Below are 24871 nucleotides of genomic sequence, written 5' to 3'. Positions count from 1 at the left end.
AACCTCACCATTTCTTCATTAAAATCAGTCGTTCAACCTCGCAATGAAAGGTACATGTTAGAAACATTGATTGAAGTTGTAAATTATGTGTGGAAGTAAGAATTGAGTAAGATATTTAGGTCGTGACGACTTGTGGGGGTGACGACTCAGCCGTGATGGATAGTATGCCCTAATATTCTGACTTTGACAAGATCGTGCCAGGGCAGCTTCGTCATGGCAAGGGGCAAAATGGTCCCCTTGCCGGAAATTTAGTCATGGCAAGGGGACCATTTTACCCCTTGCCATGACGAAGCTGCCTACACCTATATGGTTGGACCGCCGACTGATGATGGTACGGCGACTGCCAAAGCAGGTAGCAGGTTTTGCCACTGCGCTACCAGCTTATGGATTAGTAATTATCATAGGAGAAAAATAGGAGCTATATAAACAATCAGCATGAAAGAGCCCATAAAAAACTTCCAACATACGTGCTACCGCTATGACTGGCACAATTAAATTCATCACTGCCGTATACTTCAACTTCAACTTTAACAACGGTCAATTTGTCCGCATCAGAATCAACCAGTTCAGTAACGGTCATTTCGAACTCCTTGACATGAACGACTACTTTCAACCTCAGGTAGTCCTGGACAATCGTGCCATCTGGATAGATCGAAAGTTTAAAAAACCGGCTAGATTCCTTGTGCTTTACGACCATCATAAGCACAATGATGGGACCAACAAATGTCCTTACATGATCTTCAGAGTTGGAAAAGACCGCATGCTGGAAGACATGACCATAGAGCATTTCCTGTCGATGGCTCATCGCATTACCAAGTAAGCATGTGACCACCTTATCAACGCACTGCTTAACGCAATAAAAGGACTCTGGAGTAAGCACTACGCGCCGAATGTACTACAAAGGAAATCGAAGAAGAGAAAGATGCGTTTGGGTGAGGGAAGTTCCATAGTACGATCGGCGGCACCACCAGTGCTTCGAGGAAAAAGGACCCAAAATCATTGATAGCAACGGAAATGAGTAAAAGGGAAAGGAAAGCATCTTTCCAAGGATAAATGTGCATTTCCATCGGATAGAAGAAAGTGTCAATTGGTGGTCTGCACTGTAATACACGTGCGTCGCTAGGGGTATGATTTCTGAGAATGAGAGGTCGTGGTTTGGATTAGTATTGGTGAGTTGGGAAGATGCGGGGGATGCAAACGCACTGTTTAGGCTGTGGACGTCACGCTTTCGATGATCTCTAGATGCGAAGAGGGATAGATGAGAGTCCGAAGACGATCTATCATCAACCACTGAAGAACATGAGCCAGAATATGAGATAAAAAGAACCGAATGCGTTGGCAAAGCCTAACAGTCTTTTCCTATACAGGTGCCTCACTCGCTTGGCTTTTGGAGATCGCAAGGCAAACAGGCGATGTCCACCAAACCAACAAACCCTCAATCAAGATAACAGCAGTGGTAGTCCTCGCCAACACCGTTCTCGTCACCCTCAGAATATCACCCATATCTCCCAGGACCTGCGCAGAGTCTACCAATTCGAGCACCCAGAACATCGTGCTAGCAATTAAAGACGGTGCGAACAACAACGGGATGAACGTTTCGGCGAGACCAGAGTCTGATTTCGAGATTTTGATTATGCACCGAGCGATGCGGGGAAATGTAATAGCAACAGGGAAGGCGAGGAGTACTGTGAGTGGTGGGGCTGATGATGACTTGGACATATAAAAAGCAACAGTGCAGTATGGGTGTTCCTGCAGAGGGTGCTCATAGCCGCGGGGCGCACGCATATAGGGTGAGAGTAGAAAAGCCTAATATGCGGTAGCGTAGCCAGGAGGTGGGAACTGTGAAGCCTATAATGACGGAGGTCACGATAGACGAGATGAGGAAAAAGAGCACGATGCAGTCTCCCCACACTGTGAATGAGTTTAATGCGAAACATAGGGTGGGCAGAATGAGGAAAATGGGGAGTGATTTGACGGATTTCAGGGTGATCTTGGTGCGGGTGATAGGTATTATGACGAATGACGATGAGATTGTGGCAGCGAAGAGCACGGTCCGGTGAATGGTAGCACCGTCCAAATACTCGTGCAAGACAACGTGCGCCAGGTATCCTAGGGCAGATCCCACAACAGAGGCGCTGAACAACCACCAGATTTTGTCATCCACTTTTCCCACTTGACGTCCGCAATATCTCGGAGTTTGGAGCACAACACCCAGCCGGCGACGATGCTCAAACCAATGACGGCCAATCAAGTCCCTATCAGGAAAACGTTGAACTGAGCCCGAAGAACACGACAAGCGGATAACGCCAAACGAGTAAAGCTATCAAGCACAATGAGACGGTGATTCCCGTCCATCGCATTTATATCCCAGGCGAGGGAGAAATCACGCCAGGCAGCACCAAGCACCTTACTGGATGAGCTAGATCGATAAGCATTGAGATAGCATTCGATCTGAGCTGCATTGTGTCCTATGGCTTTCCGCAAAGATGAACCGTCGGAATCTCGATCGAAAAGTTCTGGAATGACGGTTCCGAGGTTTATTGAATTGGATGACGAGACCGAAGAGTAAGGAGATAGTTGGCACTAAGTCTGTCAGCCGGACATGGCCATGGAGGACCGGAGTGTCTGGGAATGTGATCACCGGTAGAACGGCCTCTGGAATTGTGTATTCTGGAAGGGAAAGAGGAACCTTGCTACAGATCCAGAGAGCTGACATTGTCTCTAGGACGCTGTCACCGCCATGATTACCCATCTCTGAGTATTACAAGGAGGGCATCATCGTCCATAGCTGCAACGATATCGCGCAAAAGAGTGTTCATCTGCTCGAGTTTTTTCTGAGGACGGGATGATCTGGGCCGACTCTGTGACCTGCATGGTCGACGCCTGAACCGTGACCAATGGTGAAATCCTACGAGTTTTGATGATGTCGTATCAAGGGAAGATTATCGATGACGCCTTGGTCTACAGTGTGAAGATCTTCGACGTTGAAGGAGTCAAAGGGAAATAACATGTTTGGCTGAAAGGCGTTTGGAAAATTAAAGGGTGAGCCAAGTGTCATTACCAGCGAGAGCTATCTTTCCTTTGTATATTGTACTGAGGAAACGGAGTACAAAGAGAAAGTCAGCACATACCTTCCTGCCTGCAGCGTTTAGCTGATGTATGATAGAATCTTCATGGATGGAAGAGCCTCCAAATTTTCCTCCTACATCCACGAAGGTGGGTAGAGATCCCGTGGTAAGACCTTTGAGTCGCTGAAGAGCGGTGGTCGGTGGGTCAGACTACACGTTAAACATGAACTTGAATGATCGGTCTGGATGAGTGGCAGTCAATCCGCGTGGCAGAGTTAGGATGTTATGATGGAAAAGTGACGCAGGTTCTGGCGGGTGTTCTGCGATGAAATCGAAACGTAAAGCTTTAGAGCCTCTATGACTCGGACGAGTAGGACAGCTCTTTTGCAAGTACCGAATGAAGTGCAGGTGTCTACACTAGGATCTGTCTGGGAGTGCGAGTCGAGTGAGAAGGAAAACCTTTGTAAATCAACTACTAAGGTGAACACATAACGCCCAAAACAAAATTCGAAATCCACAAGATATCATCGAATTAGCTATGGAAACTCAAGATCATGGTTTCATTGACCAAGCTCTCCCGCGCTATTGATATTCTGTCGGTGGTTTGTCCGCGACCAGGTGCAACACTCACCAATGATCCTCACCACTTCTTCCATTATGACTACGACTTGTGCTATCTCGAACTGATCTTTGCCCCTGCGAGGAGTTCCAACTAGCACCCCCCATGTGTCTGGGGTCATTTTGATCGGTGCATTGGTATGATTTCAAAGGACTGCAATTCCGAATCCTACAACCTGCATGCCTTTTACATAGCTGGAATCCTCCTCCGAATCGCACCTGAAAAGACGTCGGTTACATCGCTCGATTCTGTTGCAGAGTAGTGTTGGCGGGATGTGATGAGAAGCGTGTGGTACTATGTTCCCTATGGCATTCGGAACGCATGTGATTTCGAGCTCCTTCTTGTCCGTGTGGATGGCACAAAGAAGTATATGGCGTTGAATGTTAGGTGTGGATGCTACCCCCTCTCCCGTCATGAGGTTGATGAGTGACCTTTGCCTGCTCCCGTCTGCCAAAAGAGCACGACAAGCTCGTACTTGTCTCTACTGTTCAAATTAGACAAACTATGGTACGAAGAGCATCTGAAGACTACGCACCTTGCACACATTCTGGGAGGGATAAGGCAACTCTATCATGCCCAGATGTCGGTCCTCGAGTCGAATCGTTTCGACGGAAATCTCGTCATCCAAGTCGACGGTCTCTGTACACTGCAATAGACGACATCGCATGTCAGGAGCTGTGTGCGCTACCTTCTCTCTCGCCATCATGTTGACGAGTAAGCTTTTGCTCACTCCAGTCTACCAAAAGAGCATCATAATTGTATGCTTATTCCTACTGATAAAATCAAACTGCGGTACAGGGGACGCCTGAAGACTACGCACCTTGCATACATGTTGGGAGGGACAAGGAACATTGTGATTCCCATATGCAGGTCGAGTTGACGAAAGAACACAATACTTGGGATCTTGTTCCTACCAATCAAATTAGACGAATTTGGTACGAAGAGAATCTGAAGACTATGCACCCTGTAATCGTTTGGGGAGGGATAATGGCGTATCCTCTAATTCTCAAACACGGGTCCACGAGGCGTAAGAAGTCCTGTCATCGAAATGGACAGTTTTCTGACCATTGCAGCACACGGCGTCGCACGTCAGGTGCTGTGCGCGCTACCACATCTCCCTCCATGAGGTTGACAAGAGAACCATTACTTGCTGCTGTCTTCCCAGCGAGTACGATATCATTATTCCGATTCATCAATGTCGGTTCTCTGATTCTCAGGTGCGGGTCCTCGAGTGGAATGTTTTTTTCGAGCGCCTCGGAAGTTTCGTCATCTGAGTTGACAATCTCTGAGCATTGCAGCATACGGCGTCCTATGTCAGCTACCCCCGCCTCCCACTACTAAGTTGCCGCGCGAACCATCGCTTGCCGCTTTCTCCCCCCACGAGTACGACTCCATTGTCCCTACTCATTAATGTTGGCAAAGCACGACACAAGGAACTTCTGAAGACTACGCACCCATCATCGATGTCGGGAGTGATAGGGCGCTCTTTGATTCCAACATGCGGGTCCTCGACTCGAATGGTTTTGATCGCCTCGCATGTCTCGTCATCGGAGTCGACAGTCTCTGAACATTGCAACATGCAATGTTGCACGTCGCGATCGGGAGCTATGGGCGCTGCTTCATCTCCTGCCATGAGGTTTACGTGTGAACCAACGCTCGCGGCTGTCTCCCCAGCGAGTATGATACTTTGATCCTCGTTCCTACTCATCAATGTTGGTAAAATAGGGCACAAGGAGCACCTGATGACTACGCATCTCGCGCGCATTTCGGGAGGGATCGAGTGCTCTTTGATTTCCAGATGCGGGTCTTCAAATCGAATGGTTTCGAATGCCTTTGAAATCTCGTCATACAGGTCGACAGTCTCTATATACTGCAGCGTACAGAGTTGCAAGTCGGGAGCTGTGGGCGCTACCTCCTGTGCCACCATGAGGTTAGCGAGTGAACCAGCGCTTGCCGCTGTCTCCTCAGCAAGTACGATATATTTATGTTTTTTTCCTGTTCATCATGTTGGTAAGATATGTGTACGAGTATCCCAAAACTACGTACCTTGTGGTCATTGTTGATACCTGCTGGATAGCGCCATGTAGCCATCGGCCGACATCTAAGTGTGGAGTTTGAACTCTTTCCGACAGGTGATACTGCTCGATAAGTCGACAGACGGAATGGCATGACTGTTTGTGGCGCCGCTTGAGCTTATCCCCTGCATATTTATCGATAGTCACCGTGGTGACACATGCGTGACCAGTAAAGGTCATCCCGAAGTCTGAGATGGATCGCTCGTTATCACTCCACCATTCTTCCATTTCTCTCCTTTGTCTTCTAAACTCCTGGCGACAAGAACGATTGGAACTCTCTCCTTCACTTCGGAGCGGACTAAAACGTAGTTGCAGCAGAGCGCCTTCGTCACTCTCACACCCCGCACGCAGTACATGAGGAGATGAATACCAGTTTGCTTCATAAGATCTCGAAGGAGCTTCTTCAGAATTCCTCGAGCGTCCTTATCGGGGGAATTTCCTTCAGGGCCCTCACCAAGACCTGTAATCCAGTTCAGTAACGAACGCCAAAGAGCGGCGAACTGCACTAACCGACTGTATCGAAAAGCTTTACCTTCAAGGTCTCGTTCCGAATTAAAACATCGTACACATGAGGACCTCTCATCCAGTGCCAAGTATCCAGCATATGGAATCTACAAGGACCACATGTCCCTCGAATTCAACAGTGCGCCAACAGGTCCAAGACAGAATAAGCTCCTCTGGAATGCGTCAATGAGCTGGATGCACTTTGAAAGTTCGTCATCCATAAGTAAACTTACCTCTTGAAAAATGCTTCATTGTTATTACGGCTACCACTATATTGGTAACAGCGATAGCCAGAAAGGCGACGATGAGAATTATCAGCACCATTCTGGAATGCTGATACATGGCGTGCAACTGAGTGATCACAATGACTAGCATGATGTTTGAGCCAAGTCAATATCACTGAGTATTGCAGCTGCATATCTCACCCTCCAGCATTGTAATCACGACCACACCTATCAAATCTAGCGCGATGTTCATAATCTGGCCTGAAAAATCTAGTTAGCGCTTGACCTCAGACGATCACATACTTGTAGCAGACTCACAGGAAGGTAGATGCAGAAATCTGGCTGTACGGGAGGATGTATTGTGAAGAGAAGCAGTACCAGTGGTGTCGTCATAAGCAAGACCATTAAGTGGGTGGGATTATCACTTATAGAGGCGGCGGCGGCGTCATCTGAAAACGCCTGAATATCACATACTCATGATGAGTGCACCAGTGAGGCGCGAGCGCAGCGGAGCGTGGTCTGAAGCGGACCTTCTATATTTGGAATCAACTTATGTATATTTATTTGTGGGTTCCTGCTTACATTCTTCGGCCTGTTCATCCGCATCTGCTTCATTAAGAGCCTTGGCGCAGCGCTCATGACAATCACAGATCCCGCGCATATCGTCGTATTTGCGGACGGCTCAACGGGCGCCCAATCACGCAAGTTCTCTCTCCTTGGGGTCGCTTTGACCAATTCGTCCTTTGCGCTTTCTGTTATGTAAGAATGCGCGAATACCTCCTTGTAGCATGTAGCATGTACTAATTCAGGAATAGCACCAACAACATCGTCAATACGTACTCCGCCGGCCTGTCAATACAAGCCCTCGGATGCCCATTCGCCGTCATCCTGCGCTTCTTCTGGATTTTCCTCGCTTTCGTTTGTAGCAGGGGTTGCAGGCAAACACTTCATCCATTACTCCGCCATTAACTCAGCACAGGTACCCCCAGAGCGCCCTTCTGCATGGGATATCGAAGTCAAGATGGAGGACGCAAGTCTACGCTAGTACAACAGATCTTAGGGTTAGGGTCCGTCCTGGGACGTATTTCCATATATAGATAAGCCCTAACCCTAAAATCACATCAAGGCGTTGCCTGCAAGCCAACTGGGATGTGCATAATGAGCAGCCTATGCGCCCGACAATCTACTGTCTAGATGGGTTCTCCGAGCACGCCATTCAACATGCCATTCAAATGCGGGCGTGGTAGGTAGGCGTTGGATGAGGTGCGCTGGAATTTGGACAGCGCGATTTCAATGATACAGTGCGTGGTCTCGTCCTTTGGACAGCTTGCCTGACGCTGATAGTGACATAGTGACATCCCGCTTTCAGCGTGTGCGTCTGTCGAGCTGCTCCCTGATGCTGACAACGCCTCAGCGATGTCCTATCCTCACAAAGCGCGCGATCTCGTCATGATGGTGCCGTGGGAATACCCCCATTCTCTGGTGGTGCGTGATCCGTCTTTATATTGCTTTCCCTCCGCTGATGGTATCATTGTTCACAGGTACCCCCAGAGCGCCCTTCTGCATGGGATATAGCTCCCGCGGTCTCTGATCCCCCTCCGCCCACCCGGTCCATTAAGTTCTCCGGTTCCTAGCGCTGATTCTCTACCTCCCGCTCCGCTTCCACCTGCCGCTGCTCATTATCTACCTGCGTCAAGTGAATTAACAGAAGATTAAGAAGCGCGCGATGACATCGCCAATGGACGCATCACCAACGGACGCATAGCCAACGGACGGTCGAAACATGGCTGCTCGCGAGGCTCAGTTGAAGGGGAAGGGTAAGAATAGGCTCGTCGACTTTATATTGCTTTCCCGCTGCTGATGGTATCATTGTTCACAGGTACCCCAGAGCGCCCTCCTGCATGGATGTGCAAGGAAGCAAACGCGCTGGATGTTGACGAACTGTTCTTTTTGTTGCATGGTCGTTGCTCCCTGTCGTGTTTGTCTAGTACTCATACCTTTGATTGCAGGACTTATTTCACTCAGTTTTCGCGCTTTCACACTTTTCCGTTTTCATTCTAGACTCATTCCTCTCAAGTTCCATTCTTGATGCATGCCTTTTCTGGACTCTGCGCTGCATTGACTTCCGTTTTTGTACATTACGCTGTATCGCGAGTTCTTGTTCCAACGGAACGCAATACAATTCATTATGTGGATATATTATATCTGAGCAATGAGCAATGCGCAACGTCTGAACTAACTAGATGGTGAAAGGCTTCGCAAGCTGACTTGATGGAACTTAGAGCTCCCTAGGATAACAAGATGTATGCGCGCTGGCGGCCAATATACCCAACAGTATTGATACTGTAGAACGTTGCCATACCGATTCAGGTCTGAGTTGAGCAATTTGATCATGATGCGGAGAACACGGATCTTACTGCGAAAGGATGGTGAGATGGAGCAATTTGATCATGATGCTGATAATGTGGATCTAACTGTCAAAGTATCGTGAGATGCTTACTGATGTTTGGCATTTGGTATATTGGCTATGTTGTACATCCAGCAGAGCTGTTGAAATGTAGCTTGAATACAGCGTATACAACTTGCCATAGTTAAGTTTGAAGCAAGCATATGCCGGTTGCATTCAAATTCAGCCACATCTTCCTGCCATTTGCAGAAATTGCTCCAACTGAGTTGATATGTAGATATGTGGAGGTTTTATGCCAGCATAACAAAAAGCAACCGCCCTGACTTATTAGTTTACTGTGCCCTGGATATCACCATTAAGATCTTGATTGACATAGGCGCCCTGACAACCATATAAGCTTCTGATTGGCTTAACAATTTAAAAATTCAAAATGGTGCCATTTGTTGAGCTTACATAACAAGATATTCATTGTTACATATAACTTGCTATTGAGGCTGATTGCTCTCCGATTTGCTCCCAGGCCCTAGAGGCGCTCATAGATTGAGCGACGTTCTAAGCAGACCATAGATTGGTCTTGAGCGTTCTGAGCAGATTGTCCGATGCTTCCATCAACTTGATAAGCGCCATTACTTTGTTGGATCCAGCTCCCAGGCCCTAGAGGCTCTCATAGATTGGGAGGCGTTCTAAGCAGATCATAGATTGGTCTTGAGCGTCCTGAGCAGATCCTATCCTCTCTCTCAAGCTTTGGCTACTTCAACTAGAAATAAAGAGCCTTTACTTTGTGGGATTCTGCTCGCAGGCCCTAGAGGCGCTCATAGATTGGGAGGCGTTCTAAGCAGATCATAGATTGGTCTTGAGCGTCCTGAGCAGATCCTACCCTACAGCTCCCCCTTCAACTAGATAAGCAAGAGCATTTGCTCATTTGTTGATTGAGTTGCGCCCAATTTGTGATAGCTCCCAGGCCCTAGAGGTGCTCCCAGATTGATTCTAAGTGGACCTTAGATTTGTCTTAGCTTCATAAGCTGATCCTAGCGCTCATCCAAGATTGCTTCTTGAATTACCAAATGCAGAAGAAATAAACAAAGCGTAATAGACCAGTAGATTATAGGAAAACAAATGGAAGGACTACTTGCTATAACAATCATTCGTTCAAGTCTGCTTACTTTTTGCTACTAGTACTAGGGTTTAATGGAGGGGGAGTAGAGAGGCCGCTGGCAAGGCCCAACCCTGGAACAAACATTGCTAATGGGTGGTCTGGATTCTGGGAGGATGAATCTGTCATATAAAAGTTGTTAGACTGGATAGGTGATGAAGGAGAGAAATTTGCGCTCACTCTGGAAGAATTTAAGGAAAGTGACAAACTGGTCCACTGCTACTCCTGCCTGCTCCATCTCAGATAGAAGAGTAGACGCATGGTCTCCTGTTTTGGATTTTTGAGCTTTTGGCTCTAGATCATCATAACAAGTTTCAGCTGGTCGCTTGACAGGCAGAATGATGGGGGAGCTTGGGTGCCCTTGGAATGAATTGGCTTCGGTAGAACCTCCTGAGGTAGTGGCTGAATTGACTTTGTTAGAACATCCAGAGGTAGTGGAAGAATCAACTTCGGTAGGACCTCCAGAGGTAGTGGCTGAATTGACTTCGGTAGATCCTCCAGAGGTAGTGGATGAATCAACTTCAGTAGGACCTCCAGAGGTAGCTGGCCTAAATTCTTCTTTGGATCTACCGTCAGCAGTAATGACTAGGGCTTTGGATTTGTTGCTATCAGTAATCAAGCTGGGAGCTGGCAGAGACTCTGGTTTGCGTAAAGAGTCCTCCTCCAAGACGATTATGGAGACCTAGTGAGCAGTAATGTTTAAAGGCAGTTTTTGCAAACAGCGGTAATGAAACTCCTACCTGAGCTTCCGCTCCCACATCCCTACTCTTGCCATCTGTAATCAAGCTGGGAGCAGGCTTCTCAACCGTCTGAGAAGTATTTGGTAGGGTCAGAAGAATCATAGCAAAATACTTGAGTTCTTACTGGAAGGCCAGGAACTACGATCTTCTGAAAGACAGCATCTTTGTTGGCAGAAGGTACGCCTACTGCCTTATGACCTTGTGCCTTTCCTCTTCTCTTTTTTGGGGGCATAGCTGTTGGAGACTTTGCATCCGCCTTCGCCTTCTTCACAGGGACATCTTCAATGTCTGAAAGTTCATCAGTCCCATCAGCTTCCTCCTCGCCATTGAATAAAGACCCTGAATGAAGGTAAATTAAAGTTCCTAGTATAGTGAAGATGCAAAAGGATACATGCGTAAACTTGGGGTGGCGCCTGTAAAAGCTTCAAGGATGGCTGCTTTACTGAAGGCCATGTTATTCAGAAAGACGTCCTGAGTATCAGCAGCCACAATTCGGTAAATGTGAACAGTTTTTTGTTGAGGTGGGCGGTAGATCCGTCCAATCAGTTGCCCTTCATCAGTGGCAGACCATAGGGAGTCCTATATTTGAAGAGACATAAGCATTGAACAATGATAAAGAAGCGCAGAAAGTAAATGCTCACCACAATTATCAATATGTTAGCGCAAGGTAGATTGAGACCAGTCAGCCCAACATTAGAGATGATTAAGACACGAGCGCCATCTCTCCCACTATTTTTGAATTCTGCAATGATATCAGTCCTAGTAGACATCGATAGTTTGCCATAGATCTGTAAAGTCTGGATACCATAGAGCGCCAGGACCTGCAGTTCAAATAGTTTAATTGCTAGCCAAACAAATGAGGATGATCAGATACCTTCATCACTTGTGTGTAACTAGAAGGGAATGCGCAGTAGACAAGAATCTTGTCACAGGGCGTGAGATCTACAATGCCCTCAACAACATCAGGATTTGCAGATGATGCTACCAGTTTATCATCTGCGATGCGCAGAGGTGGACGGTTGTCTTTCTCATGGTGGTAACGAATTACTTGTGCAAGGACGTCCAGTTTGCGAGAGGCATCCTTTGCCCACTCATCCAAATTTGAAGGATTGGTCCATATGTATCCAGGGTTGCAGCTTGGATGCAACAAAGCCCTGCGAACACGCATGTAGAAATCCTGGAGGAATTCAATTTATAAGCGCGTCAATTAGGAATTGATAAAAATCATACAGAGCCAGAAGCAAACTTTGCAGCTCGAGCGCCACCTTCCTCAACTAAATCCTTAGCAATGAGCTCGAGATTCTCCACCTCATGGCTATACAGCTTCACAAGGAGATTATGCTCCTCAAATGGAGCCAAGCCTGAGATTCTTGCTCCCTGATAGTCAACAGACCAAATAGTGCGCCGTATGACAATGCCTATAAATCGCTTGCGGATGACGTCAATCCAAGCCAGCATCTGACTTCGGTACAGACTGGGAACCTCAATATCAGCATTCCCCATTACCGTCCCATGATTATCTTGGAGATACGGTCGCCTTGTTTAAAGCGCTTACGGTCCTTGGCAGCAGCAGTGCGGAGTTGGCGCTCCATTTTCAGGGCCTCATCATCATAAGAGCTGCCAAATTGCTCTAGACCTAGGCACCGCCCAATGTTCCAGATGTCCTATGAAGAAGGAAGTTAGCATTGCAAACTGAATAAAATAATAAAATAAAATGGAGGGGCTTTACTCACAAGAGGTCTAGATGTAATAGGCGTGGCAGTCATGGCAACTATTGCACGACATCTTTCACGAAGGCAAAATATTGCCCAATAACCCTTTCTGACATTCCTGTAGTTATGCGCCTCGTCAACCAAACCCAACAGGAAATCTCGTCCATAAGCTGTGGTAGGGGCATCCATAGTATAGTTAACTTTCTGTCGAGGACTTGTTGTTGGGCTAAGTGTGCTTGGCTCAAAAATGCGTTCGCAATCAGATTCTAAAGCCTAGGAGAACAAACCACAATATTGAGCTTTTGCTCTGAAAATTGAAACTCATCAATACCTTGGGAGTTGTGATGATGATGCGCCGCCCTTCTGGCTGCATTGATCTACTCCATATATCTTTCCACCAGGATTGCCTGCTTCGCCAAGTAGCTAGATATGGTAGGACGTCGAAGGCTCCATATTGAAGAAATCGGTGCAACTCCGAGGTAAACTGAGGCACAAGGTTTGCAGGAATAACAAGTATGATGGGAAGATTTGGAATATTAGCTGAGGTACTCCTCACTGCTTGGCAGCTTGTTAGATTTAGGTCAGATCTGAGGCGTTATCTAGATGGCAACAAGAGGCTCTTACCTATTTTGCCTGGAAAGCAGTTATGGACGGCATAGAATTCCCGGTAGAATGCCAGTAAGGCAATTAAAGCCGTAACTTGAATTGTTTTCCCTAGTCCCACTTCGTCCATAAGTAGAACCGGACTTCCGGAAAATGCATTCTTGACCATCTTAATCAGGCCTACAAGCTGGTGCCAACGGAGAGCAAGTGGTTCGCCATTCTTTGGATCTTTCAACCAGGTTTGACCGCTCTCAGTCCAAGGGTCGCAGTTGCCATAGGGGTCTTGTAAAAGATTAAAGAACGGTATCTGTTTTTCTGGAAGCCCAAGAATGGCCCATAGATCTGCTTCAGGCATACTGTTGAATTCTTCTACACCTTCAGACCATTGAAAGGAGCAGTCGTGGGCAGCATCAGGATCAATTCAGGTATTGAATCAGCGGGCATAGCATCAGGATCACAATGTTTCAACTGATCCTGGATGGAGGCAGCAAGCAGAGTTATGTCTTGCTCAGTTGCCAGGAATGAAAGCGCTTGACGGAGAGGCTTAGGTAGACCTATCATAGGAGAAAGTGAGAAAATAAAAGTAAAAGAAGTATTGAGTTAACATACGGCATGGGCTTCCCCCTATCACTTCTATCCCTAAGCCTTGAAGAAGATCCTTGAGCATTTCTTGCTGGTTGGAAAGCTGCTTCAGTGACTCCTGATCTCCATATCGAGTAAGAATTTTCGTAAGGCTATCCACGTCCTTTAGCCAGGTCCTAATGGATTCAGCATCTAGTAGTGATTTATTTTGCTCTGCAAGAGACGAGAATTCTAGATAGAGATTATTTGGTATTAAGAAGACATCAGGAGCGAAAAAAAACCTACCTTGCCACCTCTCATCAATTTTGTTTCTCAACTTCCCAAGTCTTCCCCTTTCTCGTCCAATAGACTTCCTATACTTTGCCCAAAGGTGCGCTGCTAGGGTGTCAAGGAAGCGCCGCACTGGCTCTTTAACAGCAATGCCATCCTCCGTAAAAGAATCAGGGCCAAAAAGTGCATTGGCCAAGCTAGGGTACGCCAGAGCAACCTGGGAGGCGGCAAGATCTGGCAACTTATTTGAGTTGTCAATAAGCAGACTGTATAGGAAGGGAAGTAAATAAATCTTACATTGGCAACTTTCAAACGCTTCATAACAGAGTATGGGTCAAGGCTGCGTTCAGCAAGAACAGCATCAACAGTCCTGTTGACTTTCCAGTCCGACCATTTGGTATGGAAATAGTCTAGCCACAGATCTCGACCTTTGCTATCATTATCAGTACGGTTTTTTTTTAATATAATCCACCTGAGCAGAATCTTCAACAGCCCAAAAATTTGAGACAAAGGTCCAGACGGCCTGATTGGCCTCAGGTAATTTCCAATTGCAGGGAGTATCCTCGTTTATTGTGGCAGAGAAGGGAGCTGAAGTAAGCTTTGTGCGCTGTTGCCATGCAGGCCAACACCAAGGAATATTGTGGGCACCACTTAGACTGGCCATAGACCGTTCATCTGGCATATTGACAAAAGGATGAGCCTCTTCTGCATGAGAAGGCGCACTGAGTACTAGGAGAGCGCCAGCCATAGTAATTGTAGGCATTTTTTGAGAGAAAGAGGGGAGTTGTAGTTGGAAGTAAATTATGAACTATTCCCTGTACATATAGCATTCTCTGATTAAACTTGGCCCTGAGATGCGCTTCGCAAAAATTAGGCCAGCCATTGCTCACAGTCATGGATGTCCTCGGAGCATCTAGTCTTTGCTTTGGAATTAAGACGTACGTAGATTGCATTTACATCTAATTAGGTAGCTGACTGTATGAAAATAAAATGAGACTTGGCCCTGAGTTTCAGATTTCCTAAAAATTAGGCCAGCCATTGCTGGCTGTCAAGGGCGTCCTTGGGACATATCTAGTTTCTCCCTCAGAATTATGAGATATGGGGATTGTATTTAGATCTAATTATCAGTCTAGCCATTGCTGGCAGTCAAGAAGCATGGCAATTACTTGCATATGCCAAAAAGGCACCCTTTGCCAGCATCGGTAGCTAGTCCAGGATGTCCTCGGAGCATCTAGTTTCCACCTTGCAATTATGAGATATGCAGATTGCATTTAGATCTAATGGCTGTAGCGGACTAGATGAAAATAAAATAAGACTTGACCCTGAGATTCAGACTTCCTAAAAATCAGGCCAGTTTCTGCCTTGGAAGCATGAAATTGTATTTAGATCTGATTGGCATAGCTGCGTATGCGACTGGTGATATATTATGTTGCACTTGGCCCTGAGGTTTGAATTTTCTAAAAATCAGGCCAGCTCTTTCCAGGTGATATATTATGGTATGACGTTACTTACAATCAGAAAGAAAAAGGGTTGGGGCAGTAAGATGAACTTTCTAAAAATCAGGCCAGCTCTTTCCAGGTGATATATTATGGTGTGACGTTACTTACAATCAGAAAGAAAAAGGGTTGGGCAGTAAGATGAACTTTCTAAAAATTAGGCCGGCTCTTTCCAGGTGATATATTATGGTATGATGTTACTTACAATCGGAAGAAAAAGGGTTGGGTGGTAAGATGGACTTTCTAAAAATCAGGCCAGCTCTTTCCAGGTGATATATTATGGTATGACGTTACTTACAATCAGAAAGAAAAAGGGTTGGGCAGTAAGATGGACTTTCTAAAAATCAGGCCGGCTCTTTCCAGGTGATATATTATGGTATGACGTTACTTACAATCGGGAAGAAAAAGGGTTGGGCAGTAAGATGAACTTTCTAAAAATCAGGCCGGCTCTTTCCAGGTGATATATTATGGTATGACGTTACTTACAATCGGGAAGAAAAAGGGTTGGGCAGTAAGATGAACTTTCTAAAAATCAGGCCAGCTCTTTCCAGGTGATATATTATGGTATGACGTTACTTACAATTTGAAAGAAAAAGGGTTGGGTGGTAAGATGGACTTTCTAAAAATCAGGGTGGTAATTGCTAAGCTGTCAAAAACATCCTTGGAGCATCTAGTTTCCGCCTTGCAGTTATGAGATATACAGATAATATTTAGATCTGATTGCTGTAGCGGACTATATGAAAATAAAATAAGACTTGATCCTGAGATTCAGACTTCCTAAAAATCAGGCCAGTTTCTGAAGTGACAGGTGATATATTACACTAGGACGTTACTTACAATTAGAAAGAAAAAGGGTTGCACCCACTGCTGTCAAGGATCTCCTCCGAGCATCTAGTTTCTGCCTTGCAATTATGGAGATATGCAGATTGGGTTTAGATGTGATTGCCAACTATATGGAAATCAAATAAGACTTGGCCCTGAAGTTTGGATTTTCTGGAAATCAGGTCAGGTATTACTGGTAGTTATGGACGTCCTGGGAGCATCTATTTTTTTGCATTCAATATATTCTAAAGCTAAGGTTCCATATAGACAGTATGGTTATTTACAGAAAAATAAAATGTAATTTTGTGACGCTAAAGAGAATAGCATTGCCTTCAAGAGGTTTCTTCATCTAGGCGTGGTGCATCTTTACCATGAAATCTTGGATTGACTGCTATACGTGGGCAATTCCCACATTCTCCAAAAGGCAATGGTATCCACTCCTTGCCGCCTGTTTTCGTTGACCACATACGATCGCTTTCAGGATGAGGCACCCAGTAGAGTTTGTTAAACCATTGCATCAGCTGATTGTTTTGAACCATCGTTGCTTTATCTTCATCAAGCCGAGCCATAAGAGCTTGCCATTGCCGATAATAGGAGGCAGATGGGAAATGTTGAAGTGCTTTAACTGCAGTGGTTCCTTTGGCTGGAAAGTAGCGTTGGAATACCAGGTTGTTCCAATCAGCTTCGCTGATAACTCGGTATTGAACTTGATTAAAAAACTCTGCTGAGATCCAGTGAATAGAAGACATCAATTTTGGCATGCATCCTCTGCGCTGGATCTAGCAGAATCCAAGGGGACTTTGAGGCTAATTTTGGAAATGGTGCAAGCTGAAAGATATCTGATGGGAATTGACGCTGAATAGCTGATAGCTCGGTGGAGATGATTAAATCCATAGTCACTGTAGAAGGGGCTTTGTCAAAGGTAGACCCATGGACGCTTCTCTGCATTTCCAGGCTCTCAAAATCTTCTTCAACGCCAGTATCTGCCTCACTATCACTTGAGGGGTCGCCATCATGGATTCGGTATGTTGTCTTGCGCTTCCTTGACAGGCGGCTGATGCTTTGATGCTTTGACTTGCTTGAGATGGAAGAGTCTGAAAACTCCACCTCAATGTCCTCCATGAAATCCCTTCGATATAGAGCAAGTAAGGCATCGATGTCAATTGGTCTGACATCAGGAAGACGATAAGCCCCAGCATCATTGATGATATCGGATAGGAAGTATGTGCCCCTCCTATACATTATTGGACAAGCGCTTAGTCCAATTGCATCAGAAGGCTCAGATACATGCTGGCAGGAAGCTTCCAGCAAGATGTTCTCTGCACGACCCTCTGCTGGCCGGTAAATGAGCGCATTGATCTGATAAGTAACAAGCGCTCCCAATTTCAATGATGCATGCTGGAGACGAGCAGCTTGGTTGGCTCTTTGTAGATTTTGGACCACATGATAAAGCGCAGCCATACGGTAGTACTTGAAGTACCTTTAAGTTGGGTTTCACATCAGCCTGAGTACACTACATATAACACACTCCAGGGATAGAAGTACTCACCAAAATAATTTGCAATCAAATGTGACGACTGTATCTTGGATTATGCTGTCTGGCATTTCCAACAGTACTTTGTCAGCCAGACTGAGGGGTACTCGAATCTCCAGCCGTGCATTGCCTTCATGTCCACCTCCTTTAGGAGAACCTCCACAAAGGCGAAATAACTCTGCAATACGCTCGAGATCCTTCAGCAGCTTTCCTATGCTTGCAGGGAATAAGTGCCATGCTTGACGACGCTTAAATATGCCATCGTGAAGTTGATAGGTTGCAGATTTGTCCGTTGTGTAGGCATTTATGTAGTAAACATTATCGTCCTTTCCACGGGAACCTGGAAGGGCACGGAATCCTCCAAGATCCTGTAATTGTGCTGAGAGGTCACAATGATATTGAGACTGAGAAGCAAGGATGGCATCTATTTTGTGTCCAGGGGTAGATGGTAAAAGGAATTGAAGTAAACGTCGATGTCCTTTGGTAAGCCACTGCAATATGCAACCTTGGTGTTGGATTTCCAGCCCAATATCAACCACCCAGTCCTCTGGCCTGATGATTGACATGTCAAAGAGATGAAATACAGCATTGAAAGCTGCACGTCTCTTTTCTGCATCATGGAGATTATGGTGAGATGCCCCTTTTGTTCCTCGAAGCTCATGAACAAAAAATGCATCCTGAAGCCCATCTTGTATCTGAAACAATTCCAGAAGTTTGCTTCCCAACTGGTCCAGGAGATGAGAAGGAAAATCGATTGTGCCAAAGTGAAATCGTCCCTTGTGATCACGATATAAAGTCATGGCTGCTGAATACGTGATAGGCCATCGGCTCTGATCAACAGGATTAAGACTGATAACTGCAGGCCGAAGGCATTCTTCATAGATTAGGGTCATTGTCTCTGGAGGAATAGCAGGATTTTGGCCTTGGTGATACAATCTAGGAAAAAAGATGCGGGTAATATGACGTCGATCAACTTTCCCCAGGGCCATGTTGGGAATTCTGTAAAGTGGAATGCCTATGACACCCTAATAAAAATTTAGTCCTCAGAATGGTAGATGTTGGGACAAGAGTATACACACCTTGGGAGAAGATAGAGGGCATTTTAAATGATTGTCTTCAGTAAGGCTATCACGGAACGATGCCAAGGGAAAGATGGCCATATGCAATTGGAATGGTAAATCCTTTGTGATGCCTATAACAGAGTCAATGTCTCTGTACAGTTGGTATTTGGAAATGTGAGGTGCAAGAGCTCCTTGTCTAGCATTTATAGATATACGAGCATGCTCATCGTGGTATTGTAGACGTCCAGCAAGGACGAAGCGAAGAAAAGCCTCTAGTTGGTCTGGCACAGTGAACATTTGTTCAGCAGCCAAAACAAATTCTCCCAAAGACACCTGGATCACAGGTAGATCCTCATCAGGGGGTTGCATGCGTGAGTAATGCATGGTGGTTAATACCAATTGACTAAAGTCCCAAAAGTAAAGCTAGAGTAAGCTTTGGTCCCCATACAATAACATGCCACAACGCAACAGCTCAATATCTTATCATATTCTGGAGATGCTCCTGAACCCACCGCTTCACTTGTTCCTATTGTCTCTCAGCTGGAGGTAGACTGGCCAATTCAGGGTATTTTAATGTGCGTGGTGGCATGATATGTCAAGAAATTAGAAAGCCAATGTGCGCGTTGGCCAGTATGACTGAGTATGATACCTTCAAACTGCTTGCAATTAACAATAAAAAATAAATTATTTTCATTGGCCAACTACAAATGGGATGTAACATTACATAAGTTATCTAGTCAGGAAAGATCAGCGTGCATTTGATCTACCTATGCATTTGGGCCATCTCCAATGCTAGTATTTATGGACATTTCAGAATGTTGCAAATATGAGACCACTTCCGTAACATGCACTAAAATATCAAAATAGGATGTTAGTTTTGAGGGTGATAAATGGTAGTGGTAGTACTAGAAGAAATAATTATACTGCATAAGCTCTTTCACAGTAGCGTCTCCAAAATTAATCAGAATTTTAATCCAGCCTAGAATCTATCTTAAGTATGGCTGCTGGGGCCCTGGAGCAATATTACGAAAAACTCTGCGTCTTCTTCTTCTTCTCTCATCTTTTCCACGCTCCTACCACCTTATTCTCCATTTCTGCATCTTTCTTTGCACCCCTTACTGAGTGCTCTCTCATTGCTAATCTACATTGTTATATTAGCTCATATGGATAATTGGAGAATTGTCATGTTGGGCCATGGCGGTGTTGGCAAAACTGCTTTGGCTATTCAAGTGGGTCATCATAAAGCAGTTCATATCTACCCCACGCTCACAAGTATTTCCTTCAAGTTTTCTCGTAGCTGTTTTGTTGGTGAGTCTAGTAGTAGCCTCAGCATTCTATATTAATTTAGCAACCGTGACAATCCCACCGTCAAATTATACAGAGGTATGTATTCCAGTACATGCTATCTCCCATCCATTGACTCAGCAGCGCCTGTAGAGTTATGATCCAACAATAGAAGACTCTTATAGAAAGCAGTTAATTGTGGATAACAAGAGGAGTTGCATTGAAATTATTGACACTGCTGGGCAGGGTAAGACTGGCTGGCCTGTTGGAACTTCAGCTCATCTATCTAACATTCATGCAGAAGAGTATGCCAATTTGCGTGACCAATGGGTTCGGTAAGTAAATGTCTGCTCTTGCACTGTATCAAAATATAAACCTCTATTTAGGGAGGGCCAGGGCTTTATTCTGGTTTATTCAATCACAGCACGATCCAGCTTTGAACGGCTCGAGGCCTTCCAACAATCTTTGGTCAAAGTCAAGCACCAAAAACCTATCTTCATCCTTGTAGCCAATAAATGCGATGTGACGCATGAACGAGAAGTCTCATATAAGGAGGGCCTTGCACTTGCCCAAAGGTTTGGGTGCAAATTCCTAGAGACATCAGCTCGGACAGCATATAATGTTGAGCTCCTCTTCACAAACATAGTACAAGCCCTGCGGCCACCAAAATGGATAGAGTCTGGAACTGTAGGAACGCTGGGAGGCAAACCACCAAAGGATCACAGGGATTGTAAGAAATGTAGATGCGTGGTGATGTGAGGGGCTTCTTCTGGGCTTGCATTTTTCTTTACTTTGTGATTATACTGTAGTATTTCGTTCAATTCAACAGTCACGTGTCACATACACCCTTGTCGAAAACAAAATTTGGCACCTGTCACAGGTCACAAGCGCATTTGTCGAATCCATCCAGAGAGTGACAGCGGAAGCAATTTTTGCACGCTAGGTACACTATTTGCGCAAAGGCTGCAAATTCTCAATTCCTTCACCTCACAATAGATTGCATTTAGGCTTAACAAATTTCATAAGCATGATGGACCTCTGGCTGCATGGTTCTGGCCAATGCATATATTAAGACTGACAAAAATTTAGGATATGTCACAGGTTACAGGTGGCTTGTTACATAAGAGCATGCCTGTAGAGACGTCAGGACAGGAAAGGTATAACAACAAGGGAACAAATGAGCATGATGCTGCGATGGGTTTATCATAGCCATGGGTATGAATAATTTGACATACATCTTACCAATGTGGCGCAAAATGCATATCTCAATGGAGAAATGGTCTACCAGCTATATGGGTATGAGGACTTCAGCAAGAATTCTCACTGAGTCATTGATCATCATCAAATTGGTTGGATGCATGTGAAATTTTTAGCCAGCCATTACTTCCACAAATTGATGTAATGCCGCCTTAATGTACATCCACATCAGGCAGGAGTTCACGCACTGCCTGGCTGTCACAATCCCACAACTTACCCCATGGTAGCAAGACAAAGGTAGCATCATATCGGTGATTGCCATGTACGCCATATCATAAAATCTGCTGAAGCTATCTCAGTCCCATAGTATACCCTCATGTCTGACCTTGACCAAGTGATCTCTCTGTTAGGCGCGCTGCAAATGCAGATGCAAGTCGTTCAATCAGTATGTCCAAAAACACAACTAAGGCATTGCGAACTATGCTTAGCTAACCTCCTTGTGGCAGGACTTGCAGCAGGAAATAAACTCCTCTCGGCGGGACTTGCAGCAGGAAATCAACTCCTTGCATTGCAGTTTGCAGCAGGATATAGCCATCCTGGGGCAAGATGTGGGGCGAGATGTAACGTCCTTGCAACAAGATGTAAAGGCCATGCAGGGGAATGTAACGTCCTTGCAGGGGAATGTAATGTCCTTGCAGCGGAATGTAACATCCTTGCAACGGGATGTGACGTCCTTACCACAGGATCTAACCCTGAAGCAGGCTATGGCCCATAACCTTGACCAATTGTCCAGTCAATTTGTTGGCCTTGTAGGGGACTTCAAACAGCTAGCAGATACGATCTATTCAAGCTTTGACTCATGGGCCAAGGAGGCTCATTCCCGCGTCATCGATAAAGTGTTAGAGATACAGCGTCCTCGTCTTAAGGCCATAGAAAATAAACTCCACAAGAACATCTGCACCTGGTAAGTACCGCCTGCCACGATGTAACTCTTTATGTCAAGCTCATTTTGTCACTGGTCCCTTAAGCGTAATTAATAACTCTCCAACTCCAATTTCTGAAACAACAGCGCAGCATTCCTCCAGGCCCCGTCTATGGTAAGTCCTCTTCCATCAGCTCATACCTGCAACTTATCCAGGCCCAAGCGCCCATACATCAGATGAAGCAGAGTCTGAAAATACCAGTTCAAGTGAAGGCGCAAATTCCCCTCTGTCCATTGAAACTGCCAGCAGTGGCGGTAATGGGACATTTGGATCGCATCACCTGCCATGACTCAGAGTTGTAAAGAGTACATTGTAAACAACGCAGAAATCTAGAAAGACTCTGAAGCGTAAGTAGAGCATTGACCATGTATGCAGCCTAGTATTTTGGTCAGCCAAGAGGTCCAACAAGCATTCAGTAATAGCAAGAGAGCGTCCCTTGTCTTGACCCCTTCCCATGTCAGGCTTTCTGGTACATCTTGTGGTTGGTGCGCTTGAAGGAATTGCAGCTGGATGTGGGAATGGCTGTCAGTATTCCAGATGGATAGATTCGAGGCAGTGGGTGTAGCTCTGCACACGGTGAGATTAGCTTAGAGACGCACCAGGCATGAGGGCACACACGTATGCCAGCCGCCGCTGTGGAAGGGGGTCCCGGGCGTCCTTACCAAAGTGCAAGTAAATTTCATTCGCTGGCGTTGGAACCAAACCGTCCGATCGCCGTGTGGCAGACTAGATCTAGGATAGAAATGAGTTATATGCAATCAGAGAGGCTCTAATAGCGATCAGGCGAGATTGGATCGTTCGAGCCACCGGTATGTAAGCGCAGCTGCCTCGGTCCTGTAGAATATCACACTGCCATAGTTGAGATCAAAATGGATATATTGAAGCAGCCAACGTTTGCGTCTGACGATGGCCCTCCAAGGCGCCAATGATGAAAAGAAAAGAAAGTAAGGGACGCAGAATCGTCGCAGATCGAGGATGAGCTAAGTAAAGAGGGCTAAGGAAGTGTTGTGAAGCAGTCACCTTGTCGATCGTTACGACTCCAAACCCCTGCCCAGCCCAGATTCCCATATCTCCCTAACCCCTCCCTAAACCGCACAACATTCCACTCCGCCAAACGCCTGTGCATACCATACACCGTTGTCGGAAGGAGTGCGAGCAATGCGAGGTGCAGCGTGACGAGGTGGTACGTGAGTGTAGTCCCTGGGCGTGAAGGTGAGAGCGACATCACTGCTGAGGGGTAAATTGGGGCTTTGAGGGTGGCGCGGGGCATGACGACGAGGAGAGTGGCGGCTTTCCGGTGGGAGCGGCGCTGGAGGTGGGAGTTGATGTCGTGGCTGTGGGTGGGGGCGTTGGTGCCCGTGTTGGGGAAAAGCGACTCGTCAATGGATCACTGGAGTTGGACCTGGTGGGATGGTTTGAGGGCGGGAGGGAAATTTATGATGCGTACATACCTGTAGAGAGGTCCAAAAAGAGTTGAGCATGGATAGATAGTCCGCAGCAGAGATTGTGCGCGGCTAGACAGTGGTTGACCCAGAGGTAATGAACAGGTGCAGACGGGACGCGGTCCAAAACCCATGCACATGGATGAAGCCGATAGCACCAGCGAGCCGGAGCATGTTACCAACATCGGAAAAAATGGTGGACTCGTGAGGCGCGAACATCACAGCAGAATCGTCTACTCCGAGTCAGTACTTAGTATCTTTGCCACAACTTAATCGATACTCACGGTTGATGCCCTCGGGACGGTAACGCTTCTGGCTAGATGGATTGCGGAAAAAGTATGCAGGCCAGCCACCAAGCTGAAAACGCCGTCAGCCACAATCTCATGTCATTCGCCCGACCATTGAAGTCAGTACTTAGCAGCAGGCGCCAAAAGGATAGTCACCGAGCGTCTCCTTCACCCCTTCATCACATCCTCGAACAAAGAATATATTCTTTCATTGGGCCGAATGTGCGTAAGCTAGCAACTTAGAGGTGTGAACATGTCTTTGGATAAAGAGGAATTTTGGTCATGGCAAGGGCGCCGTTTTACAGCGTTTTACCCCTTGCCATGTCAGCCATGAGTCCCATGAGTCCATGACTTGCCATTTCTTCCACTATGCGGTCACGTGAAAACACAGCCATGGCAAAATCGGACGAATCTACCGCGAAAAGGTTAAAATAGCGAGCGACAAGACCCACTCCCTCACGGTAGCGGGAATAAATTTGTATCTTTCAAGTTTCAACGCCGTCCTTGCTGCGCTGATTATCATCATGGATGATGCGCAGATGGATCTTCAATCATTTGCGAACTCGTTTGCGACAACTTACAATCCTGATCCTAGTGTACAGAAGACTGGGAAGCTTCAAATACGCAAGGTAATGTCTTGTTCCATTAGACCTGCGATCATCGCGCCGATTGCCCCTGCAGATTGGCGTACAGGCGGGCATGCTGACTGCCCTTCTGCAAATCATCGCATCTGATGGCGTTGAATTGCATGTATACTCTTTCTGCAAATAGTTTCACTATGCTCATGATACTAACTCCACAACAGAGC

At 46.1% G+C, this 24871-nt stretch overlaps 9 protein-coding genes across 9 annotated transcripts; 4 read left to right on the top strand and 5 right to left on the bottom strand.

Annotated features, from left to right (window-relative positions):
- Nucleotides 1-478: 478 nt before the first annotated feature.
- On the top strand, nucleotides 479-2060 carry DFJ58DRAFT_860804 (uncharacterized protein; the record flags this gene model as incomplete). Its single annotated transcript, XM_041394021.1, has 5 exons — nucleotides 479-816; nucleotides 1124-1169; nucleotides 1394-1687; nucleotides 1728-1790; nucleotides 1821-2060. The coding sequence occupies 5 exons, from the start codon at nucleotides 479-481 to the stop codon at nucleotides 2058-2060; spliced, it is 981 nt and encodes a 326-aa protein (XP_041238313.1).
- Nucleotides 2061-2109: 49 nt separating this feature from the next.
- On the bottom strand, nucleotides 2110-3596 carry DFJ58DRAFT_718672 (uncharacterized protein; the record flags this gene model as incomplete). Its single annotated transcript, XM_041384507.1, has 9 exons — nucleotides 2110-2227; nucleotides 2276-2583; nucleotides 2766-2819; nucleotides 2843-2908; nucleotides 2954-3070; nucleotides 3132-3251; nucleotides 3285-3429; nucleotides 3487-3527; nucleotides 3555-3596. The coding sequence occupies 9 exons, from the start codon at nucleotides 3594-3596 to the stop codon at nucleotides 2110-2112; spliced, it is 1011 nt and encodes a 336-aa protein (XP_041238312.1).
- A 2226-nt stretch (nucleotides 3597-5822) lies between these two features.
- Nucleotides 5823-6366, bottom strand: DFJ58DRAFT_860798 (uncharacterized protein; the record flags this gene model as incomplete). The annotated part of the gene is made up of 2 exons (XM_041394020.1): nucleotides 5823-6222; nucleotides 6273-6366. The coding sequence occupies 2 exons, from the start codon at nucleotides 6364-6366 to the stop codon at nucleotides 5939-5941; spliced, it is 378 nt and encodes a 125-aa protein (XP_041238311.1). The 3' UTR covers nucleotides 5823-5938.
- Nucleotides 6367-7127: 761 nt separating this feature from the next.
- Nucleotides 7128-8124, top strand: DFJ58DRAFT_733627 (uncharacterized protein; the record flags this gene model as incomplete). The annotated part of the gene is made up of 6 exons (XM_041386318.1): nucleotides 7128-7249; nucleotides 7306-7408; nucleotides 7470-7534; nucleotides 7593-7733; nucleotides 7843-7975; nucleotides 8032-8124. 6 exons carry the CDS (start codon nucleotides 7128-7130, stop codon nucleotides 8122-8124), a joined length of 657 nt encoding a protein of 218 aa, XP_041238310.1.
- Nucleotides 8125-9793: 1669 nt separating this feature from the next.
- Nucleotides 9794-14720, bottom strand: DFJ58DRAFT_845929 (P-loop containing nucleoside triphosphate hydrolase protein; the record flags this gene model as incomplete). The annotated part of the gene is made up of 18 exons (XM_041393224.1): nucleotides 9794-9884; nucleotides 10061-10172; nucleotides 10231-10732; nucleotides 10791-10859; nucleotides 10915-11129; nucleotides 11192-11369; nucleotides 11432-11611; nucleotides 11665-11967; nucleotides 12021-12310; nucleotides 12346-12454; nucleotides 12524-12775; nucleotides 12834-13057; nucleotides 13127-13412; nucleotides 13481-13659; nucleotides 13715-13918; nucleotides 13973-14198; nucleotides 14255-14385; nucleotides 14681-14720. The coding sequence occupies 18 exons, from the start codon at nucleotides 14718-14720 to the stop codon at nucleotides 9794-9796; spliced, it is 3591 nt and encodes a 1196-aa protein (XP_041238309.1).
- A 1887-nt stretch (nucleotides 14721-16607) lies between these two features.
- On the bottom strand, nucleotides 16608-19239 carry DFJ58DRAFT_668161 (uncharacterized protein; the record flags this gene model as incomplete). Its single annotated transcript, XM_041382676.1, has 3 exons — nucleotides 16608-16996; nucleotides 18279-18834; nucleotides 18889-19239. The coding sequence occupies 3 exons, from the start codon at nucleotides 19237-19239 to the stop codon at nucleotides 16608-16610; spliced, it is 1296 nt and encodes a 431-aa protein (XP_041238308.1).
- A 794-nt stretch (nucleotides 19240-20033) lies between these two features.
- On the top strand, nucleotides 20034-20913 carry DFJ58DRAFT_668133 (small GTPase superfamily; the record flags this gene model as incomplete). The annotated part of the gene is made up of 5 exons (XM_041382671.1): nucleotides 20034-20099; nucleotides 20157-20182; nucleotides 20310-20401; nucleotides 20456-20489; nucleotides 20541-20913. 5 exons carry the CDS (start codon nucleotides 20034-20036, stop codon nucleotides 20911-20913), a joined length of 591 nt encoding a protein of 196 aa, XP_041238307.1.
- An 814-nt stretch (nucleotides 20914-21727) lies between these two features.
- On the top strand, nucleotides 21728-22623 carry DFJ58DRAFT_845926 (uncharacterized protein; the record flags this gene model as incomplete). Its single annotated transcript, XM_041393223.1, has 5 exons — nucleotides 21728-21796; nucleotides 21840-22034; nucleotides 22095-22315; nucleotides 22426-22448; nucleotides 22490-22623. 5 exons carry the CDS (start codon nucleotides 21728-21730, stop codon nucleotides 22621-22623), a joined length of 642 nt encoding a protein of 213 aa, XP_041238306.1.
- Nucleotides 22624-23328: 705 nt separating this feature from the next.
- On the bottom strand, nucleotides 23329-24764 carry DFJ58DRAFT_860797 (uncharacterized protein; the record flags this gene model as incomplete). Its single annotated transcript, XM_041394019.1, has 5 exons — nucleotides 23329-23709; nucleotides 23786-23848; nucleotides 23915-24009; nucleotides 24061-24133; nucleotides 24645-24764. The coding sequence occupies 5 exons, from the start codon at nucleotides 24762-24764 to the stop codon at nucleotides 23329-23331; spliced, it is 732 nt and encodes a 243-aa protein (XP_041238305.1).
- Between the last annotated feature and the right edge of the window lie 107 nt (nucleotides 24765-24871).

Source organism: Suillus subalutaceus, assembly GCF_016647625.1.
Source record: "Suillus subalutaceus strain FC151 chromosome Unknown DFJ58scaffold_153, whole genome shotgun sequence".
In the NCBI taxonomy this organism is placed as follows: domain Eukaryota; kingdom Fungi; phylum Basidiomycota; class Agaricomycetes; order Boletales; family Suillaceae; genus Suillus; species Suillus subalutaceus.
Note: the sequence above shows the minus strand (reverse complement) of the source record. Positions and strands in the feature narration are given on the sequence as shown.